This window comes from Thamnophis sirtalis, unplaced genomic scaffold (genome assembly GCF_051295495.1).
Source record: "Thamnophis sirtalis isolate CommonGarterSnake01/CBP01778 unplaced genomic scaffold, rThaSir2_p1.2 scaffold_7, whole genome shotgun sequence".
NCBI classification, from domain to species: Eukaryota; Metazoa; Chordata; class Lepidosauria; order Squamata; family Natricidae; genus Thamnophis; species Thamnophis sirtalis.
Genome location: NW_028261387.1, coordinates 41,724,944 through 41,749,683, shown reverse-complemented (window position 1 = coordinate 41,749,683; position 24,740 = coordinate 41,724,944). Strand labels below are relative to the sequence as shown.

General features: G+C 39.0%; 1 protein-coding gene across 3 annotated transcripts in view; it reads left to right on the top strand.

The window, feature by feature from the left end:
• The first annotated feature begins 752 nt into the window (after positions 1–752).
• ST3GAL3 (ST3 beta-galactoside alpha-2,3-sialyltransferase 3) overlaps positions 753–24,740 on the top strand; it is a 252,211-nt gene continuing 228,223 nt past the window's right edge. For all 3 annotated transcript variants that reach the window (XR_015697283.1, XM_087719814.1, XM_087719813.1), the window contains exons 1-2: positions 753–916; positions 10,924–11,067. Coding sequence is in view for 2 of the 3 variants with exons in the window: in XM_087719814.1 (XP_087575940.1) it covers positions 10,947–11,067 (121 nt within the window). In the remaining variant the exon portion in view is untranslated. The remainder of the gene's footprint in view (positions 917–10,923; positions 11,068–24,740) is intronic.

The following is a 24,740-nucleotide window of genomic DNA, read 5'->3' as shown; positions in this document are numbered from 1 at the left end:
GGAAACACTTAAGTTATAAAGTAAAAACAACGATTTCAGAAGCCAAATCCAGATGGAGTGTTTAACTGATTAAACCATGGTTATTAAACATGGATAAGCTCATTGTTTTAATAAAGTTACCTATCGATATTACTTGAAGATGTAACACCATATACTGTTACCTAATTGGGTAATCAAACGTCTGGAAGAAAACAACCAAGCTCAAAGAATACCATGGCCACCCAAGTTATTCTGGCTGGCACCAGAGCACTCTTTTTGCAAAGCATAATTTGACCTTGAAGATAGAGGCATGCCAACGGCGCCTCACTATATGCCACACATCTACATTAGCTATCGCATTTAAGTGATACGTTTTGCCTTTGGAGGGTAGCAGCGGTAGCAATTTCCATTAGAACAGATGGGCAGAGACCTGAGATTCCAATCTTTACTTATTGCCCTCCCGGCCGTTCCAAACTCTGCCGGGAAGAGGCCGTTCTCTTACACTATGCCGCAATTGGCTAAAAAAGCCTTTTAATGCCCCATCTAGGACTGGTGATCGGCGGGGAGGGGAGACAATGTGGCCCAACTGATTGGACGTCCGGTAGCCCCCTCCGCTCCTTGTCTCCATTGATTGGACAGCCGCGCGCCTTCTTGGTATGCTTGAGTTTGGGGGGGGGGGGAGAACCCTTCTTGCGTCTGATTGGGCAGCGTGAATCCCACTGCTCTCCCGCAATCGTGGGGTTTGCAGCGAAGAGTGCCCCTCGCCTTCCCCCCATTGGCCGTTAGAAGATCCGCCTGGCTGCGTGATTGGCAATCGACCCCTGCCTAGAGGCCGGTGAGGGCCGCTGCCGCCGCTGCTCGGCCCGGCATGGCGGGTTGCAAGGCGTACAGAACTCGAGCCCGCAGGAAAGGTAGCTGGAATCGGCCCGCTACTCTGGTAAGCAAGAGAGCGCGGAGGAGGGATGCGATCCTCAAAATCGGTGAAGAAGGAAGAAGTGAGAGAACGCTCCGCTTCTGCGTCCTGCCTCCCCCCCCCTTTATGCCCTGGTCAGATGCCCATCTTGCTTCCTGGCCTATTTCTCCTTCCTAAAACTTGCTGTCCTGCCAGGGCCCTGAAGATTCATGCCTTCCTTCCGAATATAATAACCCTTTCCGCCTCCCCCGCCCCGGCTATTTAGATGGTTCAAGTCGTTCCCATTTGGCGAGATGGGTGCCCTTGTCAGTCTAGTTGCGTGGCGCTTCCTTTCGTCTTTCCATCCAGGATGTGGTGTCGGTTTCACCAGGCCTGCTCCATCAGCCATTCTTATTTATTTGTGGTGGGATTTGAGTGTGTGTTTAACCCCCAGAGGTCCTGGAATTAATTGCTGGGTGGGATTGATTGAAATTGACAGCTTGGAAGGAATAAAAACGGGAGTGAAAGAAATGGGTAAGGTAGTCCATATTAAGTAGGAAGGATGGTGGTTTGCCTGAGACCAATTTTTATGTTTTAAAAAGGTGGTCGTTTCTTCCTAAATAGCCAGAGGTGGCTCCACTTTGATAGGGGTCACCAACTCATGACCCTCCAACTATTTGGCTCTAATTGCCTGCATCAGTCAATATTATACAATGTTTGCTGAAACTGTTGGATTACAATATCTGGGGCAGTGCACATTATTTGCCTGTGTTCTAAGCTAGTATGGGGTATGTTGAAGTGAAGGAGCAGGAAGCAGGAAGGAAAATGAGTGTCAGAACACTGATTTATTTTGTTGATGCCTAATGTTTTCTCCATTTCTGTTTCCACTGCTTGGGTAAATGATTTGCCTCTATAACTGAGTAGCCAAAGAAATACTCCAGCTGCATTATTGAATGATCCCAAAGTGAACGAATGCCAATTCAAATTGTAAAGCAAGCTGCTTTGTTTAAAGAGTGAGGAGTAGGACCCAAAGTAAAAGTAACAAGAATATGCATCACAACACATACAATTGATTATCTATGTGATATTAAAAAGTAGAAACAGTTCAAACATTTATAGTCATTATTTCTACTCAAAGTGACATTTGATAGATGAAGATAATCTGACAGGAAACCCATTGCTAACAGCGCATACACTAGACTAGAGTGTGATGTCAAGAAAAAGCGTTGGCATAATGCTTTCCACATATCCATTTTTGCAAGTGAGGTGAGGCTTTTTTTACAAGGCAATTCTGTTACAAGCTATTATATGTCTTGGGGCCTATTTACAATCACTTGCACTTACTCATGATAAAGTCTCATAAATGGTGTCAGTTAGGGGTTGAATCTACAAAGTGACTGTAGCCATTGTGTACACAAAAGAAATACAGAGAGGCTTGGATAATAATTACTTAGCATTTTATAAAGAGGAACAAGTTTCCATTGCAAACTGATTTTGTTATTGATTTTGGAAGTTTGATTTTGCTTTGGATGCTGTCATGTGTATGGACTCCTTATCTAAGCTATGAGAAGTTTCAGAGATGCCATGACACACAGAGAACTGTCTTATTTAGTTATTTATTACAAGTAGTCCTATATTTACAACCACAATTGAGCCCAACATTTATGTTGCTAGGTGAGTCATTTATTAAGTGAGTTTTGCTTCATTTTACAAACTTTCTTGCCACAGCTGTTAAGTGAATCACTGCAGCTGTTAACTTAGTAACACAGTTCTGAAGTGAATCTGGCTTCCACATTGACTTTGTTTGTCAGGAGATTGCAAAAGGTGATTCATGATCCCAGGACACTGTAACCATCATAAATATGAGTCAGTTGCCAAGTGTCTGAATCTTGATCACATGACAATGGAGATAATGCGATGGTTGTAGGTGTGAAAATCAGTCATAAGTCACTTTCTTGACTGTCATTGTAACTTTGAATGGTCAATAAATAAACTGTTGTAAATTTAGGGTTATCTGCACTTCGATTTATAAAATAGTCTATCTTGCAGTTGTGATTCTGGGTGGTGAATTTAGAATTAAAATCAATGGAATAAAAACAATGTAACAGTACCCAAGAGTAACATAAGAATAGTACAATTGCACTCAAGGACAATCAAACTCAAACACAATCATAATCATGTCAAGAAAAACTTCAGTGATGAGCTCATCCAACCTATGTGGTTGGGAGAACTTATTGGTTGTCAAACAGTTATGAAATGCCAGTAGGATTGGGGCTGAACAAATCTGAGCATGGTGGTGGTTGAGTAGGATTTTGAAAGGAAAGATACTATGCCAAAGAATGCTTGCTTGACTAATCTGGAAGACCACTGAATGTAAGTATTTCTGTGGTATTATATATTTACCAATAAATGTATAGCTGGGCACATGATTATGTGTTTATATCACTACAGATAGATCCATATGCCCTATCCTTGATAAATTCTAAGGGACCTTATACTTTTTATGAATCTCTTGAAGAGCAAAATCGAACATATTGAGTACAGTGTCCTCTTTGATCCTTGAGTGAAGCTACAGAAATACTCTCCAACCATAATTGGCTATTTTCTCTTATTGTAATGATCAAGGATTACTGGCCACTGACTTTTTGGGCCAAAATACAGTTGCAACTTTGTCAGGCTCAAGCCACATACAAACAGCATAATGGCTCAAGCAAGACAAAGTGGAAGACAAATTAAGATGAGTCTCTTTAATTAAGTCATGGACAAGATGAGGTTTCTAATACAAGTAGCCCTTGACTTAAAACCATTCTTTTATAGAATGGTTTTACCATTCGTTCATAGTTACAACGGCACTGAAAAAATAACTTACAACAAATCCTCAGAGTTACAACTGTCACAGTTATGACTATCATAATCATATGATCAAACTCTGGCACTCGGCAACCAGCATGTATTTATGATAGTTTCAGCATCCACACCATATCATTTGCAACCTTCTTCCAACAAGCAAAATCGATGGGAGAAACCAGATTCACTTAACAACCATAACAAAAAGGTGGTAAAGTTGGGCATGACTCACTTAACCACTTGCTTAGCAGCAGAAATTCCGGTCCTAATTGTGGCTGTATGTCAAGGACTATATACTCTGTATTCAGAAAGAGAAAGGGGGGGGGGGAATTCCGCAAGATTTTGGCTGGAAAAGTGGGCGAAAACAAAAGAATAAAATTTAACAGGGAGAAATGTAAAGTCATACATCTAGCTAAGGAAAACAAAAGAAACACGTACAGGATGTGGAAGATCGGATTCAAGAGCAGCACACATGAGAAGAACTTGGGTGTAGTAGTTCCAACATGTCAGCCCTTGTAAATTTGCAATAGTAACTAAGAACAATTGGTTCTGCCAGTTCTGCTTTTTCAAAAACTTAACAGAAGGCCTTTGTCGGCTACTCCTATTCATTTAAACTAGCATTTCTTCAATTGTGTGAACTTTGTAGATTCTTGAAAGTGCCAAAATCACATAATTAAATAAACAATAATCCCTTATTGTTTTTCACTTCAAGAGCTTGTGAATTCATCTTTGTATGTTTCAGTAAATCAGTGTTTTCAGAACTAATCCATTATTAACTGGTGGGGTTAGGGTCAGGGTGGTGGGGAATATTGAGTGATGGGTACTGAGGGGATGAATAGTTGATTGGTGGTAAATGCAGGAATGTGGGGCTGAGTTGGTGAATTGGCTCTTGTTTGGCCAACTGACTGGCAGTGAATGCAGGGAGATGGCAGGTTGAGGCAGTAAATGGCCCTGGTCTGGCCAGTTGACTTTTGGCGAACAAGGGGAGGCAGGGGGCTCAGGTAGCATACCAGTTTTGATTGGTGAAAATGGAAAGGCTATGGGGGAATCACCTCGTGATTGTCAGATCAGAGTTTTGGAATCATTGATATAAATGGCCAAGGAGAGATATATGATTCCTAGACTTTTATGAAAAGGGTTACAACACTAATAGTGAGTCTTGGAGGTGCTCTTTTTTAGCATCTCTGCATCTTACCAAACTTATGATTAGAAGGTTTCTGTTTTATTTCAGCAGTGGTACACTATTGCAGTAATGGCATTGGCTATACAGGTAGTCCTTGACTTATGACTACAACTGAGCTGAAAATTTCCATTGTTAAGCAAGACAGTTGTTTTGCCTCACATTATGCCCTTTTTGCCACAGTTGTTAAGCAAATCATTGAAGTAGTTGAGTGAATCATGCAGTTGTTAAATGCACCCGGCTTCCTGTATTGACTTTGCTTGTCAGAAGCCAACTGGGAGGTTACAAATGGTGACCATATGACTCTGGGACAGTGCAGCTGTCATAAATACATGGCTATGGCCATCACATAGCTATGGAGATGCTGCAGTGGTCACAGGTGTGTCACTTTTTCAGTGCCATTGTAACTTTGAATGGTCACTAAAATAAGGGTTGTAAGTTGAGGACTACCTGTATCCTTCTGAATACTGATCCATGGAAAATTTAGCTGTCTAATTTGTCTAGTTGCAACTTTGGGGCTTCATATGGCTGTCAGGTGAAATATCTGCAATATCTTCACAGCAAATTGGTGAGAAAGAAGCAACAAACAGTGCAACAGCAGGATATGCACAATGCATAGAGACATTCAAGGCATGGCTTTTCCTAGTTATTTGGTCAAATGGAATATTGAAGTTCAGGGGAAATACATAGCAGGGAGCAGATCTCAGGGGGGTGGATTATAATTGCTCATTCATAGCATCTTGGTGAGGGGTACCATCAGTCCTGTTGTTTGAAGTTGGAGAAAACTCTCAGCATTGCTTATTTATTTATGGAACATGTTATTTTTTGCTGCCAGAGTGCTCTCAGCAAAGCCAGCCCATGGCATTTTCACTTGCCACAAGTTTGGAGAAGGTACTTGAAATAAACTATGGAAAGTTGAAGCCATGATTTGGCAACCTGTTGACATAAAGTTGTCTTTTTCAGGGTTCTTGTGTGCAGTCATGGATGAAATGGTAGTGGCACTTTTATTTTGTTGCTCAAAGATCCAAAGGAACCTATCTTTTAATTCCTAAAGTGATCTCATTCCTACTTGTATTCTCCTACGACACGTAGTCCATAAACAAAGATTAAGTGAAATGGGGCAAAGAGTAACAATTGCCTTAGTCTCATGACTTTAGCCATACATTTTGTTCTCATGGTTTGCTCGACCGTTGTCCTTGGGCTTGAGAACATACTAAATCGTAAATCAAAATTGATGAAAGAACATGTTAAACTGAATCCAAACAACCTCATCCTGGTTTAGCATTACTGTATGTCTATATCTATCCAATGTACATCTCAAATTACCCTCAAATCAATTCATATTGTCTATCTAAATTTCACATCTGGTTGAAAAAAATATGAATATCACCATAATTGCTTCAGCTTGCCTGGGATTATTGTGGAATTCAAACTCTAGAACAATTTTGCCAGTTCTCTGTTGAAGTGTTTTAATAAAATAGCAAAACTAAATTAGACACAAGGAAGAATGGATCATACAGTACCCACCCAGGTGGTTTTAATATGTAATTTAACAAGATATAATCTCTGATGGAGTTTCGCTGCAGGGGATAGTGAAAACAGGATTGAGTGCTTCCTCTTCTCACTTTCATTTATGTGTTTGCATTTAACCCTGAGTTCTTTGAGGATTTATGTGGTTTCCTGACTAAGCTAGTTTTCTAGAATGATGTTGGCTCAAAACTAAGGTGACCAGATTTTCACATTGGTAAAGAGGGACACCTTTGACTGGGGGTGGGGGGTGGGGCAGCTTGATTAAAATTTTTATACGGAGCAACACAAATTTTCATACAACACAAAAATAGTATTGTAATATTTTTTTTATTTCAACATAACTACAATTTACAAATATAAATTGTAACTGTTGCCAAACATCAAAATTTTGATCACGTGACCATGAGGATGCTGCAACGGTCGCTAAGTGTGAAAAATGGTCATCAGTCACTTTTTTCAATGCCATTGTAACTTTGGTCACTATACCACCTTTCTGGCCACAGTTCTTAAGTGAATAACTGCAGGTGGTATTTTGTATTTTGGATAGAATCTTTTTTTAAATAGTCTAAGACAATTTAAAAAAAGAGAATACAAATATTTTAAAAAATCCTATGCACAATAAATAAAATATTATTTTAAAATACATTAAAAAAATAAAAGAAAAAAACCCAGCTCACTTACCAGAAGGCACACGTGAGCACTCCAAGTCAATCCAGAATGATATAGATGTTAATACAAAGAACTGAGCAAATTAAAATGGTGAAATTAGTCAGGGAAATATTTTTCAAAGAAACTTTGTCACCATTTTTCCCACACGAGCCAACCTCCAGCCTCTGTGCCCCTCCCCTCCGGAAAATCCAGGAAGGAAGACTCGCGGCTTCTCTAGCCAAGTATTTCCTGGAGCTCTATGGTACTTGGTCATTTTTTCTTATAAAATGAGGTAAAAGGGCGGGGTGGTGGTGTCCGTTTTCTTGCTTTAAAGTTTTAATATCTTCAATGAAAGTACTGAGACAGAGAGAGAGGGTTAGACAGAGTGTCTTTTGTCTTGCCCCAGTTAGGATTTCTTAAGCAAATCCACTGGGCTTTCAACATGAAGCCAGAAAATCGGGACTTTTTAAAAACGCCCCGGGACAGGGGATAAATTGTTAGAAATCGTGACTGTCCCGCTGAAATCGGGACGTCTGGTCACCTTACTCAAAACAGGAAATAGTTAGCTAAGTACCATTTTATAAATCCTTAGCAAGACCACATGTGAAATATTGTATCCAGTTTTTGTTACCATATTACAAAAAAAATGTTGAGACTTTGGAAAAAGTGCAATGAAGAGCAACTAATTTGATTAAAGGGCATGGAGACAAAAACATTTTAAGAACAGTTGCAGGAATTGGGTATAACCAGTCTAAAGAAAAGAAGGATTAGCGGGTGACATGGTAGTAGTATTCCAGTATTTGAGGGGCTGCCTCAAAAGATTCACAAAATGATTCAATATTGATAGAGGGAGGTTAGCTTATTTTCCAAGGCACCAGAAGGCAAGACAAGAAACAATGGATGAAAATTAATCAAGGAGAAAAACAACCTGGAATTAAGGAGAAACTTCCAACAGTGAGGACAATTAATCAGTGGAACAGCTTGCCTTCAGAAGTTGTGGGTGCTCCATCACTGGGTTTTTAAAAGAAAAGACTGAACAACCACCTATCTGAAATGGTACCAGGTATAGGGTTTCCTGCCTGAGCAGGGGGTTGGACTAGAAGACCTCCAAGGTCCCTTCCAGCTCTATTCTGATTGATTACTGAAACTGCTCTTGCTAAAGGGACGACAGAGGAAGGACAGGCATGTGACTAAGCTTGTGATTCAGTCCAGTGTCTCTTGATCTAGGTTTCTATGTTGCTGGTCCAAAATAATGCAAATGAACAATTCCTCCAAAAAAATCGTTCTTGCGATTCTTATACAACTTACCAATTTAACCACAGTGACTCATGCATTAAGTTAGTAGTCCATTCTAGAATAGCAGATTTGTATCTCCCATATCTCAGCAAGCAATTATTCTTGCTACATCATGACATGAGCAATATGATACTAACTTTTCATATACTAGTTAATGAGAAACAGTTTGCAACCATCATACAAGTCAGTGTAGCTTAATATTAGTTTATAGTACCTATCTTATTGTTACTATTCCAAAAAATGGGGATCACTTTATACATACTGTGGTACAATATATTTACAGTAGAGGAAAAATGGATTGTTACAACTTTATATTAAAGTAATTATGTTTAAGTAGTTACTTATATAATTAAGAGGTATTGGTTATACTGTATTTTTCAGTGTCATTTCTTAGTTCTGTGAAATATTTTTTTGGCATGACAATTTACTTTGGGTATTGTTTTAAATAACCAAAATAGTATGTTCCTGAGAAGGAATTCAATAGCAAACAGGTTCTTCAGATCAAGCTTTCTAATAACACCTAGCAGCAGCATTTCTGAATCACGCTTGGAAAAGCAGCGAATTGCTACGAAATGCATCCTGTTCATTTCACAAAACTTACTTCCACTTGGGTGTTATGAATAAGCATGTCTGGATATTATACAAGTGAAACTCGAAAAATTAGAATATCGTGCAAAAGTTCATTTATTTCAGTAATGCAACTTAAAAGGTGAAACTAATATATGAGATAGACTCATTACATGCAAAGCAAGATAGTTCAAGCCATGATTTGTCATAGTTGTGGTGATTATGGTTTACAGCTCATGAAAACCCCAAATCCACAATCTCAGAAAATTAGAATATTGTGAAAAGGTGCAATATTCTAGGCTCAAAGTGTCCCACTCTAATCAGCTAATTAAGCCATAACACCTGCAAAGGGTTCCCGAGACTTTAAATGGTGTCTCATTCTGGTTCAGTAAGAATCACAATCATGGGAAAGACTGCTGACCTGACAGTTGTGCAGAAAACCATCACTGACACCCTCTATAAGGAGGGAAAGCCTCAAAAGGTAATTGCAAAAGAAGTTGGATGTTCCCAAAGTGCTGTATCAAAGCACATTAATAGAAAGTTATGTGGAAAGGAAAAGTGTGGAAGAAAAAGGTGCACAAGCAGCAGGGATGACCGCAGCCTGGAGAGGATTGTCAGGAAAAGGCCATTCAAAAGTGTTGGGGACTTTCACGAGTGGACTGAGGCTGGAGTCAGTGCATCAAGAGCCACCACACACAGACGGATCCTGGATATGGGCTTCAAATGTCGTATTCCTCTTGTCAAGCCGCTCCTGAACAACAAACAATGTCAGAAGCTTCTTACCTGGGCTAAAGAAAAACAGACCTGGTCTGTTGCTCAGTGGTCCAAAGTCCTCTTTTCTGATGAGAGCAACTTTTGCATCTCATTTGGAAACCAAGGACCCAGAGTATGGAGGAAGAATGGAGAGGCACATACTGCAAGATGCTTGAAGTCCAGTGTGAAGTTTCCACAGTCTGTGTTGATTTGGGGAGCCATGTCATCTGCTGGTGTTGGTCCACTGTGCTTCATTAAGTCCAGGGTCAATGCAGCCGTCTACCAGGAGATTTTGGAGCACTTCATGCTTCCTTCCACAGACGAGCTTTATGGGGATGCTGACTTCATTTTCCAGCAGGAGGTGGTACCTGCCCAAGCTGCCAAAAGCACCAAAACCTGGTTCAATGACTGTGGGATTACTGTGCTTGATTGGCCAGCAAACCTGCCTGACCTGAACCCCATAGAGAATCTATGGGGCATTGCCAAGAGAAAGATGAGAGACATGAGACTGAACAATGCAGAAGAGCTGAAGGCCACTATTGAAGCATCCTGGTCTTCCACAACACTTCAGCAGTGCCACAGGCTGAAAGCTTCCATGCTACGCTTCATTGAGGCAGTAATTGCTGCAAAAGGGGCCCAAACCAAGTACTGAGTACATATGCATGCTTATACTTTTCAGAGGTCTGATATTGTTCTATGTACAATCCTTGTTTTATTGATTGCATGTAATATTCTAATTTTCTGAGATTATGGATTTGGGGTTTTCATGAGCTGTAAGCCATAATCACCACAATTATGACAAATCACGGCTTGAACTATGTTGCTTTGCATGTAATGAGTCTATCTCATATATTAGTTTCACCTTTTAAGTTGCATTACTGAAATAAATGAACTTTTGCACGATATTCTAATTTTTCGAATTTCACCTGTATATGTTGGGAAGAAGCATGCTTAGGTAACTTAAACATAGTTGCTTTTTTTTAAAAAAAATTCTTTGTTAGAATTACTGTATATCCTAACTTTTCTCTAGGAACTCAAGTTGATCTACATAAGGTTCTTTCCTTCAATTGGTCCCCATAACAACATCCATGCAAAGTTGGCTGGATTGAATGAAAGTAATTTGCTCAAAGTCACCAGGTGAGACCAGAACCTTGGTCTCTCCAGTCCTAGTCAAACATCTAAATCTTATGCTATACAAACCAATTGAGAATACCCCCTTTTTTCCACCCAGATTTTATAGAAGAGCTATTCCATATGAAGATGGGACTTCTGGTGTTTATGCGTAACGTGCTACTTGCTCTCTGCCTCTTTCTCGTCTTGGGGTTTCTGTATTACTCAGCTTGGAAACTGCATCTGCTCCGATGGGAGGATTCAAGTAAGTAGAGTGATTGCATAAGCCACCCAAGAATCTGTTGATTTATAGCTAACTAATTTTCATATTTTTTAAGTTTTATCTCTTTAGAATAACCTAAGGAAAACTCAAACAAGCGTTGTGGTGTTTCATGAGCTGTAATATTAAATTACAGCTCTTTTTTCAGTAATTTTGTTATAAGACTAATTATTTGAACTTTTACATAAATTGTACATTTTCTACTTTTGATACATAAAGGCACTTTCATGGTTATGGCTATAATTCATGCTATTAAAAATTGTGCATAGGTATTTGAGAGTTCAATGTGTCCTCCGCCTTTGTTTCAGGTGGACTTTTATTCTATGTGGTACGTGGTTGTCGTTTCCTTTTTTCTTTAGCTTATGTATTTTGTAGTCAAAGGCTATGCAGGCACACACATGCAACACTTGTCTGCAAATTCTTAAGTGTGTTTTTTTCCTAGGATGGCACTGCAGAGGGCCTTCTGATTGCCTTGTAATCAGAAATACGGTGGCTGCTTTAAAGAGGAGTTGCTACATACATGCTCCAAAGTAGCCTTTTTGCTTTAAAAACTGAAGCATTTCACAAACTTATTACATATCTATGTAACTTGTCAGATTGTTTTGAATTGGTTGTATAGATCAGTGGTTCTCAACCTTTGGGTCAAGACCCCTTTGGCGGTCGAACAACCCTTTCACAGGGGTCTCCTAAGACCATCGGAAAACACATATTTTCAATGGTCTTAGGAACCGAGACAACAATTTTATGGGGAACTGTATTAAAGGGTCATGGCATTGGGAAGGTTGAGAACCATTGGTAAAGATGAATTATTTGATATTTATGAGTAACTTACATACATTATAATGTATAATTCATAACTACTTAGATACAATGAATGCATCAATGTTTGCATGGACTTAGACACAATTCAGAGAAGAGTATCCCAGCACATGAAGAGGCTACCACATCAAGGTGTTGTGATCCACCTGCAGACTGTGGAGCTGGCAGCAGAGTCAGTCAGCGAAGAGGTTGGGGTGGATCATTGGCCAATGCTGAAGTCTGGGGAAGGGTCGGATGAGGGCTTTGCATTGGAGGCAGATTTTTAGATTTAGATTTAGATTTAAAGTTTATTTATATGCCGCCCTTTTCCCTGGGGGGACTCAGGGTGGCTTACAACTTAAAAAGGGGGGGGAGACAAACTTTTAACATATAAGACAAATACATAATTAAAACACAACATTCATACTATTCGGGCGGGTTGTAGTCTTAACCCCAGGCCTGAAGGGATAGCCAAGTTCTGAGGGCTGTGCGGAAGGTCTGGAGGGTGGTGAGGGTACGAATTTCCACGAAGAGATCGTTCCACAGGGTCGGAGCTGCCACCGAGAAGGCTCTCCTCCGCGTAGTTGCCAGTCGACATTGACCGGCAGATGGGACTCGGAGGAGGCCTAACTGGTGAGATCTAATAGGTCGTGTGGAGGTAATTGGCAGTAGGCGGTCTCTCAAGTATCCAGATCCACTACCATGGAGGGCTTTATGGGTGGCAAGTAGCACCTTGAAGCGCACCCGGAGATCAACAGGTAGCCAGTGCAGCTCGCGGAGGATAGGTGTTATGTGGGTGAAATGAGGTGCACCCACAATCACTCGCGCGGCCGCATTCTGGACTAGCTGAAGTCGCCGAATACTCTTCAAGGGCAGCCCCATGTAGAGCACATTGCAGTATTCCAGCCTAGAGGTCACAAGGGCATGAGTGACTGTTGTGAGAGCCTCCCGGTTCAGGTAGGGGCGCAACTGGTGGACCAGGCGAACCTGGGCAAATGCCCCCCTGGTCACAGCTGACAAGTGATGTTCGAAAGCCAGCTGTGGGTCCAGGAGGACTCCCAAGTTGCGGACCCTGTCTGAGGGGCGTAGTGTTTGACCCCCCAGCCTGAGAGATGGAATACTAGCCAAATTGGTGGGAGGGAAACACAACAGCCACTCGGTCTTATCTGGGTTGAGCACGAGTTTGTTAGCCCTCATCCAGTCACTAACAGCTTCAAGTCCCTGGTTCATCACTGAGTTGGCACGGGGGGACAGATACAACTGGGTATCGTCCGCATACTGGTGGTATTTTATCCCGTGCCGCCGAATGATCTCGCCCAGCGGTTTCATGTAGATGTTGAAAAGTAGGGGGGACAGGACCGAACCCTGCGGCACCCCATATGTTAGGGGCCTAGGGGTCGATCTCTGCCCTCCAACTAACACCGACTGCGACCTGTCCGAGAGGTAAGAGGAGAACCACCGCAAAACAGTGCCTCCCACCCCCACCTCCCGCAGTCGTCGCAGAAGGATACCATGGTTGATGGTATCGAAAGCCGCTGAGAGGTCAAGGAGAACCAGGATGGAGGCGTAGCCTCCGTCCCTGGCTCTCCAGAGGTCATCGGTCAATGCGACCAAAGCGGTTTCTGTGCTGTAGCCAGGCCTGAAGCCAGACTGGAATGGGTCAAGATAGCTAGCTTCCTCCAAGGACCGCTGGAGCTGAAAGGCCACCACCTTCTCAACAACCTTCCCCACAAAGGGGAGGTTGGAGACTGGACGATAATTGTTAAGAACGGCTGGATCCAAAGATGGTTTCTTCAGGAGGGGTCTCACCACCGCCGCTTTAAGAGGGGACCAGGGCCATCTGAAGTTATGTGCTGGCTCTGGAGCCTCCAGTATCTGACATCAGTGAGGTAGAGGAACAGGCTCCTCCTGTTCCCAGTGCGTGCTTGGGCAGAGCTGCCAGAAGGCAAGAACAGTTAAGACAGAAGGGATGACTTGGGAGTAATGCTTGGAGGTGATTGGCCCCTCTCATAGGACATAAAGGAGGAGCAAAGGGGAGAGGCGGGGCCTGACGTTGCTACAACACGACATGCAATTCACTATAGTCTTTCAAGTTGAATTTGTTTAACATTTAGCAACAAGCATTGGATGTTTTAGTGGCAGTATTTACACCTTGGAAAAATGGTGCAACAGGAAGAAGAAAAAGAATTAATTTTGCAAAAAATTATGCTAGGAATCCAAAAAAATGTTAATAAGTAGAGAGAACATTGAAAAGAATCTTGGGATTAAAGAGCAAAGAGTAGAAAGAATGGGAGGAAGAACCAAGAATATCCATAAAATGATGATGAAATTTGAGCATAGAATTAAAAAAATTGCAGAAAAACATGAACAAAGTGATAAGAAAACTGTTGATATTGGAGTGGGTGATGAACTGGAACTCTATCTTAGACCTCAAAACATGGAAGAAGAAAGGTGAGAAAATTTGGCAGAAATAAGGAGAATACCTTTGGCAGAAGCATCAGTGATAACCAGACAAGCTGATGGAAAGAACAGATGAAGGGTTTTGAGTCTTTAAAAGATATGCAATGAACAACAAGTTGCTAAGAGAAGTCCACATAAGATTTACTAAGAAAACAACTGGAATACAGATTTTACAAATGGCAAGAGATATTGGATGGCATTATTTCTGGAAGGATACAGGATGACGAAATGAAATGTATATTATATATATATTATATATAATAAATTCCATATTATCCTTCTAATATATATATTATATATATTAGAAGGATAATATGGAATTTTATATAAACTGTGAGAATATAAAGATATAATACCATTGGATGATTCCAGGATGATGTAATGAAATGCCATAATATATAATTTACTTTAAATTTAGCATGCTTCACATAAAAAGGAGGTAGTTATACTCAATGAATGTTTTATAATCATAATAATTGTATATATATTTGATTGATGATATGAACAATGGAATGTGCTGAAATGAGTAAGTTGACATATGAAATTAGAGAACAAGAGGATAAATAATTTTATAGTATATGGGATTATCTTATCTGTGGTTAGATTAAAAAAATACACATGGAATTGAAAATTATCAGAGAATGTTACCAAAAATGAATCAGAATAAGGTATAAAAATATTTTATTATTGGATATATTGAAGATGATGTAATGAACTACGACAATATAAATGAACTCATATTTAGAATATTTTGTTTAAAATGAGGAAATAATAGTGAAAGTCAAATAAATGACGTACTATAATAACAGTATATATAAGCATATTTGATTGACAATATGTGACTTTATATAAAGTTTAAGTGATGACCGTGGAAAGGATGCACAAAAACCTTGCAACCAACTGACACACTGTACGTAATGGAAGATGTTTTTATGTTATGTTTTTGTCTGTCTGTTTGTTTAAAAATAAAAAAAACTTTTATATATAAAAAAAGGAGGAGCAAAGAGATGTGAGCTTTTGCAGGAACCAACTTTGTTCATGCTGGTCGCTTTACCTTCTGAAGCTCCATTTTGACTCTTTGTTCCATGTGGCCTTGCCAACCTAATTGCCAATTAGGTCTTTGGCAGCATTTCAAAGAAGATAAAGGTGGGTACTTATCAGCCTTATCCGGAAAGATTTTGGCAGCCTACTGTCGAACTCTTTTCAAACTATTTGGGACTCATTGCGGGCTGTGAATAAACATAATTCACAGCCTTTGAAATAAAAAGAGGATTTTTGGGACTAAGTGTCTGCTTTTTACTGCATCAGGAAGCCTAGAACACCGGAAAGATTTGACTAGTCTTGTCACAAATGGAGAATTTGTTTTTGCTTTTCCAGTATTTCATTAAGTTTGGAGATAATGTTTGATTATTAAATAATTCGTTAAATCCTGAATATGACTGATGACAGGGAATACAGTTCATTCAGAATTAATTTGAGGACAATCTCTTTCAGCATTAACTTTACTCCTTTTTTGCTTTATTTGAATGTATCACCTTTCTATATTTTCTGGGTTTAATACAATTTTATTGCATGATGATGAGCTAATAAATTCCATGTCTGTATTAGTCACATAAACATTCCTGATATGTTTATGTTGGATATTGTTGAAGTGATGTTAATTTTTTTAAAGCTGAACTTAAAGGTAATGATTTGATCATAGGGAATAATAAATTGAGATGGCTTTCATCTACTATCACTTTTGTGGCAGCATCAGAATCTTTTATCAGCAGTTAATGTTGAAATAGTCTATTTTTTTAAGGGTGCAGATTCTGAGCATCTTGCTCACTTATTATAATCACAAAGATGATTAGGGGACTGGAGACTAAAACATATGAAGAACGGTTGCAGGAACTGGGGATGTCTAGTTTAATAGAAAGAAGGACTAGGGGAGACATGATAGCAGTGTTCCAATTTCTCAGGGGTTGCCACAAAGAAGAGGGAGTCAAACTATTTCCCAAGGCACCTGAGGGTAGAACAAGAAGCAATGGGTGGAAACTAATCAAGGAGAGAAGCAACTTAGAACTGAGGAGAAATTTCCTGACAGTTAGAACAATTAATCAGTGGAACAGCTTGCCTCCAGAAGTTGTGAATGCCCCAACACTGGAAGTCTTTAAGAAGATGTTGTATAGCCATTTGTCTGAAATGGTATAGGGTTTCCTGCCTAGGCAGGGGGTTGGACTAGAAGACCTCCAAGGTCCCTTCCAACTTTGCTATTGTATTGTATTGTATTAAACTGTCTATAGCATCCCAATTTAATTATTACTATAATCTCATTATTGTCTAAATAATAGCATACCAAATTATTTCAAGGGAATTAAAAATAACAAGGGTGAATGTATGAAAATAGAACTATAGTGGACTATAACAACCCTGATCTAATGTGTACTTTTTAAGAAGTTAGTCTCATGTGACTTGGTGGGATGTATTCCCAGGTACTTGGGCACAGCCTAAGCTGACATCTTCCAACATAGCCTGACAGGACATAAAAAGATGTACTACAATCAGTATAACTAATAGTATTTGAATAGTATATTTTGTATGTTATCTTAATGATTGGAAGGTCATATGATGTTATGTTCAATTTGTTAACATCTGAATTTATGACAAATAAATTTAAATTAAATAGTATCCTTTTATCTATTTCTGCTAATGTTACTGAAAGAGACTGGAATGTATGCTTAACTTTTCTGTCATTTTGATAAACATATACTATGCATTTTCTTTGTGTTTGATCACTTTCTTGTTATCCAACATCTATGACTGGATAATATCATTATCTGAAGTAACCAGAACTTCTGCTAAGGTGAGATGTTACAAAAAACAGAGAATAGACATATCTAGTATCTTTCTCAACTTGTGAAATTCTTTGTGTGTCTGATGGGCATTATTACACAGAATTTCCATCATAAACCTGATGAAAAAGAGATGATTCTTTGTTGAATTCCATTTGACTCATATTTTTCCAATTTGATACAGCATTAAATCCATTCTTATTCTGATATCACTTTGGGAAACATGATTTCAGTGAAAGATTCTTTTTATATATAGATAGATATTTGCCACAGTTGTATAATAAACTGTCCCTTAAACTGACCTTAAGAAGGATTAAAGCTAATTTACTATATCATGTATTCTAGAGTCATGGACTTTCACATACAGAACTCCATCTAGGACAAGGGTGTCAAACTCAAGGCCTGTGGACTGGAACTGGCCCGCAGAGTGTTTAAATCTGGCTCGTGGGGCCGCCCTGGAAACAGCGAAGGACCAGCCCGCAGTACCCCTGCCAGCAAAAACGGAGCTTGGGAGCCTATTTTCGTTGGCAAAGCACTCAGGCCACCACAGGCACCCCCGATACAAGTGACGTCGAGCTGGCCACGGCTATCCTGGCCCCCCAAGGTCAAACACAACCCTGATGTGGCCCTCAATGAAATTGAGTTTGACACCCCTGATTTAGGAATTGCTTCTACATACAAAGTAATTCAGAAGGGAATGTAGGCAGCTACTATAAAGACCAGAAGCAACTCTTGACACCTTTCTCCATCATTCTCTGTTAATCTTCTCCTTTGTCAGTCAACTTTCAGGAAAGTTAGACAGCAGAAATTAAAATGTTTTATGTTTTTTTCTTTCCACCTACCATTTCTTTTTCCAAGCAACAAATATATCTGAACCTGTATAATACAGATGCTTCTTATCATTGGGGAACAGGTCAAATTGAAGGGAAGAAATGTGCCCTATTTTTTTCAGATTATTGTTTGGTTAACTTCCTCTTTGCAACTTTTCAATAAGCAGCTAATGAAGAATAAACAGCAAGGGCAGCCTGGATATTAAATGGAAAAGATTTAATTGGTTATGGTGAAAATCTAACACATCAAACAATGGGTTTACTTGTGTATCTAAATTTTAAATATGTCTCCTAAAGATTGAACATAAAGCATAATTGAAAAGACTACATTTTGTTCTAAAGGAATTAGAAAGAAATATTTGAATACTTATTATTAACCTATAAGAATGGCATATTCAGAACCATATCATTAGTATGTTTCTGAATTGATTTGATAACAGGTCTCCATGGCCTAAGACAGTAGACTTTCTCAGTCCCTCATCTGAGAGCCTATAAATAAAAAACTGGGGACTGGATTGGGGCCTCTTCACACCTGATCAGTGAGTTTTATCAGTAGCAATAGATTATTTGTATAATCAAATTGTAATATCTGCTCTCTGTTAGCATCTGTTATAGAAGTTCTTGCAAAATTCTTCACACTTTCTGCTTGTTGGCAAATACAGATCAGGCTTCCTAAACCTGCAGCTCTGAAATCCTCAAATTACTAGGTCAAAGATCCTCAAACCTTGTGGTGCCACAATTTCCTAAAATAAATGAATTTGTGTGACCCTCCTCTCCCATAATAAAAACTCTTAGAACATGTTCTCTGACAAAACCTCTGTTTTGCCTGGACAAGACAGCTGTTGGTTGGTCCTGGTGAATTTGTGGCAGTGATTTAGCGTGTCTGGCAAGCCAAGCTTTCCAACTAGAACTGGATTTCTGTCAGAATTTGCTCCCAGTGCTGGGCCTCTCTTCAGTGACCTTTATACTCATGATAACAGCCCCTTTTCTGTCATAGAAAGCTGTCGGATAAGAAGCCCAATATGTGCAAAATTCACTTGGCCCAGCCCAGTACCAGCAGATTGGGAGTGAGTCAGCCAGTTCTGACAGATTCTGGAGAATCAGTAGCGGAAATTTTGAGTAGTTTGGAGAACTGCAAATAGGCTGCCCTTGCCCCTGCAGCCTCCCAGCTGATCTTTTGTTGCTCTGAACAGGAGAACGAAGCTGGAAGGAAGGTTAGTGGGGTGGGGAGGGAATGGGGATTTTTTAGTAACCTTCCCCCAGGAGTGGGGAGGGAATGGGGAGTTTGTAGTAGCCTTCCCCTACCACACCTGCAAAGCTACGCCACGCCAACAAAGCCATGCCCACAGAACCAGTAGTAAAAAATTTTGAATCCCACCACTGGAGTGAGTATAACCTGCCACACATTTGTTGAAGGGTTGCAATCCGCAGTTTGAGAATCCCTTCTTGAGGGGTGGTGGAAATTGTTCAGTAGCTATTTTTTGTAGCCCAGGTCAGTTTTCTGCTGAAATATGACAACATATTCTCAGTCATTCCTTCTTGTTCCTTTCAGTGGCTGCTTCCCCCTGCCCCTCCAGTGATTGTATAGCAAGGCAGTTTGAGGAAGGAAAAAAACAGGATATCGTTCTTGTCATTTTTCCTTGCGTCTTTCCATTTCCATGGAAACAGAAAGTAGATGTATAAGAAAATGGTTTGCTGCTGCTGGTTGTTCCTAATTTTGTTTCCATATCTGTGGCAGCAAGTCTTATGGAGAAATAACCTGAATTTAAATTCTTGAAAAAATGATGGAACACTTTAGTCATGATAAGATAAACTTCTTAATTTATCTGGTTTTATTCTAACTTGTTAATTGAGAAATAAACCAGGGATGCTGGTTTGGAAAGAATGCTAAACAAACAAAGAATAGAAGGTTCATAATTTGTTTACTTTTTCTGCCAAGTGGAAGTGATTTACCAATGTGCCATAGCAATGTTTGCTTATTCCAGGCAATTCAGCATTTTGAAACATTCAGGCATATTGTAAAACTGACTATGTTCTTTCCCTTTAAAGTCTTTGAGGATTTTAAAAAAAGATTTCTCTTTCTTGCTTTAGCTGTTGACAAGAAAATATTTTATTACTGGAATTTGGCTATTTAACCACAAATAAGTGATTTTTGTAACCTGTATCATAAATGTTGGAAAACTAAAAAAAGAAAAAGAAAGTAATCTTAAAGAAGTTTAAAATATTAATCTGTAAATATCAGAAATACACAGTCGGTTGAAATTATTGTAAAAAGTATAGTTCTTTGATTATTTTGATTGGTTCCTGTCAAAACATATGATGGGCTCTGGAGATCTAACAGTTTGCAACAAACCCAAGACCTTGTCAGAATGTTTTATATACTCCAATTCAGTATATAATACACTGGTGTTGCAGATAGGATTCTGGGACTAAAACATCAAAAATATATTTAAAAAATCTAATGATTCAAGATTTGGAGTTCCAGAAATTTCTTTTAATAAATTTAAAATGCCCAACATTCAGAAGATCTTCATATTCTCGTGTTATTTATGCTAGTATTGTTTTGAACTTCAGTTTGTATCACCATTATCATATGAAATCATACAGTGGTGACTGCCAACCGAGAATGGTGATTGCTAAAGGCCCTGCCTCCCGCACATGCGTGCACGATCTCCTGTGCATGTGCACATGACCCCCCCCCACGCTCCCTTGCCCCCCGCAATGCACCCCACCCACCCCTTGCCCATTTCTGGCTTCCAGGTTGGTGCAGGATGTTTCCAGGGCCCCAAACAGGGTGCAGAGGGGGCCTCCCATCCCGTTTTGGCCCTGGAAGGCCTCCTGCACCAACCTGGAAGCCAAAATGGGGTGTGGAGGGGCTGCATGAGCTCCCAAAATGCAATGTAAGTGCCCCCCACGCATGCACCTTCCCCCCGCGAATGGATATACCATATACGTAAAGGACTAAATTCTAAGGAAAGTGAATTGGAAGAAATTCAATGCCCTCTGACTCTTTTATACCATCATAATTCCCTTTTGCCTATGCAGGAAATTATTTGGATCCTAGCCATCATTACATTTTTAAAATACTGTATGGACAAAATACAGTATTTTAAAGAAAACTTGTAAATACTGAATTCCCAGAGCAACCTGTTTAGATAATTTTTTGTGTGTCTTGGTAGAAACATCATGCCTCTTTCATGTTCATTTATTTTTAAAAAATATATTAACTTCCTATTAATAACACACCATTTTGGAAATTACAGTATTCTCAATATTCTCATAAAAGCTGTTTATACTAGCTTCGTTAGAGTTGCATTGCAGCTCCTGTGAGGATGAATATTGCTGAAGTAATTTTTCCTAGATGAAACAATTATTCCAAAGAATCCCTAATTGCAACTCCATGTCCTTTCAAAAACAGCACGATCATATCCAAACTTCTATAGGAGTTAGCAAGCCTGTAACAGTCTTGCTAATTTTTGCTTTATCAAAGGTTGATAGAAACTATCCCACCCTTTCAGAAGAGAGTAGCCACTTACACTGTGCCAACAGAACTCAAACCTTGATTCCATTGTAAATAGAGCTTGCATTTGAGATAGTATTCTTTTGTAATAACTTTTGTCAATAAATCTACTTACTGAATTGAGTTTGACCCATCTGCCACTGCTTGGGGTGAGTATTTGATTGGAGGATTGTGGTACTGGATCCTCCCCTCTTCTCTCCAGAGAAAATGCAGATTTCTCTCATGTTTAATTCCCATTGTAGCGTCCAAAGGGAGGCTGTTCCAGAACAAAAGTACTATGATTAAAAAAAACAAAAACCAGTACATCCTGTCCAGAGCTCCCTCAATTCATAAAATTGGGCTAGCACAAACAGTGTGTTGTGAGAGCACCACTTTGGAGGGGTCAAAATTGTTTGGAGAAGGTAGCCCTGAAGGAGCCTTTCTAGTAGTGAAAACATTGTTTAGCTGTATCTGGGACATCTGAAATTGAACAATTTTGTTTATACTTTAAAGCATGTTAAGTTAATCAGAAAGGTTAGTAGTTTTATATGTGGGTATTTCTTTCTTACTTGATATGTGATTTTTTTTTTTTTGCAATTTCTGTAGTTACGTATAGATTGAAAGCTTTTTCTGTTTGCTTTCAGAATATTGTGGCAATATTGTGGCATAACTATGCAGAGGCAGTTCTTTGTAGATTGCCTAGTAACAAGCAATCTTTGAAATCAATGTTGTAATGCAAAGTACATACAGTAATTTGTTAACCACTTGAGGGCAGTAGACTTCTTTGGGAACCTAGAGAAAATATTTTTTTTCTCTCAGCAATTTGAGGGGGTGAGGAGGAAAGTGTCAGCCTTTCTATTTTTGGAAATGTTATTTCAAAGAGTAGTAATTAAAATGTTTTTATTATGGAAAACTTTCAGAGAAGAATGTAGAAAACACCATATTAAATGGTCAGATCAAGGTTGGGAATTAAGCAATGTTCTTATTTGTTGGAAACGTGTTTGAGAATGTCATGTTTAATGATGTCAACTTTTTTCTGTATATTTGAATTTACAAAACCAAAGGTCGTTCATTTTGCTCTTAATTTAGGATGATTCTTGCCCATGTTGTTAGCTGGTACAGTACAGTTTTGGTTTGAAATTGCCTTAGGCCCTTCATAAAATTCTTGGATGATATATTTACATGTATTGTTCTTAATATTGTTGATAGCAAGATACTTGGACCCAATACTGGTCTGTGCATGTGGAGGAAATATTTGAGCAAATTGCATTTTGCAATCATTTGCAATATGTTTTTGGAACTGTAGAAGGAAATAGGAGCTGAAATTCAAATATTACATCTTATGCAGAATTTTTCAAGCTGGGCCTCACTTCTGAAATCTGGAGAATATTTATCTAAAAGAGACAAAGTTAAAATAGGAGTATAAGTTCCTGTAGGCTTCCCCACCCCATTGGAGCTGTTTTATTTTCATTCAATCAGTGTCGTTTAACTACTTTATAGACTAAGCATTTGGTTCTAGTTTTCTCCTCATAAGTCATCCTTAAATACACTTAAGTTTTGCCTCATACAAGCTTAATTAAATAAATATTTGTCATATGGACCCAGTCAATATTAAATAATCATTGGCATGATTTTGAAGTGTTCCTCAAGTTAATAATAAATTCTTATGCTCAGTAAAGAGTTTATTTAATATTATTTAGGCACAAATATCTGATCAGTAATGAAATTGAAAGACTAGTACCAGTATATTCCAGAGGCTTATTTATTTTAAGCCTAAACCTTGATTTCAGGGCCTATCAACAAAGCCAAAAAGGTAACCATCCACATACTAACTTCCTCAATAAATAATTCTGCAGACTACATTATATATGTAGTGTCTCTAATCAAGGTTCTAAAAGACAATTTCTGGTATCTATAACTAATACATTTTGAGGATTGTTTGGCCCTTTTTCCTATAATAACATGTTGAGCACCCTTTTATTTTAAAAATTAACCCAAATATTATTTATTGAATATGCAACAAGGTTAACATATTGATCAGTAGAATAATTGCGTATTGTCAGTAATGAAGCCACATTACTCTTGGTGTTTGAAGAATTAATTTGTTGCCTATTTGGCACAATATTTATGAATAATCCCCTTCAAGATTGTTTAAAAGTTAAAGACTGTTTAATTGAATGATAACTGTGATATCATAACCTGGAAGAATTCATATTTATTTTTGAATAAATATGGTAATTTAGAAACATTTCACCTCTGACAATTCAATTAATCATTTTTGGATTGATCAATAAATGTAGCACCTAGTTTTTTGTTTGGATAATTCCAGACAAAGTGCAGACCTCTTCTTACTTACATATACTTTAGTCCATTTATACTTATGTAGAAGTCATGAGAATATCTAAAATGTTGTGTTAGCCTACTTAGCTCACAAAGCAGTTTGGGATGAGCAAAAGTATCCCACATTAGAAAAGACGTTTGACAGAAACAAATACTTAAGAAGTAAGGATTCTTTAACATAATGTTAGGAAGCAGTTATGATTTCCCTCCAAGGCAGGGTTGGGCAATTAATTTTCCCAGGGGGGTGGTCACCAGAGAAACTGGGACTGTTGGAGAGCACCCCTAAAATTCCTAAATTTGCTCCAGGGGCTTGCAGGAGACATGGGCAGTGATGTCACTGCAAAGGGTGGGACTAAACTTTTCCAGTATATTATGAAACAAACGGAAGGTTTTAAATTAACTCCTACAATGCTTGAGTCTTAGGTTGTCCCAAAGGAGAGCAGTTGTTATATGTTTGTAGGCACAACAATTGACCAAAGGGAAAGTGGTAAGTAAAGAAATGGCTAGAGGAGCAACCTAAAATGAGGTATTGAATGAAATATTATATGAGATTTGAGCAAAAAAAAAAAAAAGGAATAGCAAAGACCTTAGAGGACAGGAGAGAGACCTGACATGCTGGATCATTGGGCAAAACTCATCGAGAGGGGAAAAATTCAAGTCCTGTATTTGGTTAGGGAGAATCTAAGGCATGAGCATAAAATGAGTGACAATTCTGGGGAACAGTTTACCCAGGCAGGATATGGAGGGCTGAGTGGATCACAAGCCGAACTTGAGGTATAAATGTAGGCATCCATGGAAGGGTGGGGAGTAATTATTACAGATAAGTTCAAAGTATCATTAGATAGTTTGCATAGTTTTTCTTGGCAGTGGAGGAAATTGCTATTTCCTTTTCCAGTA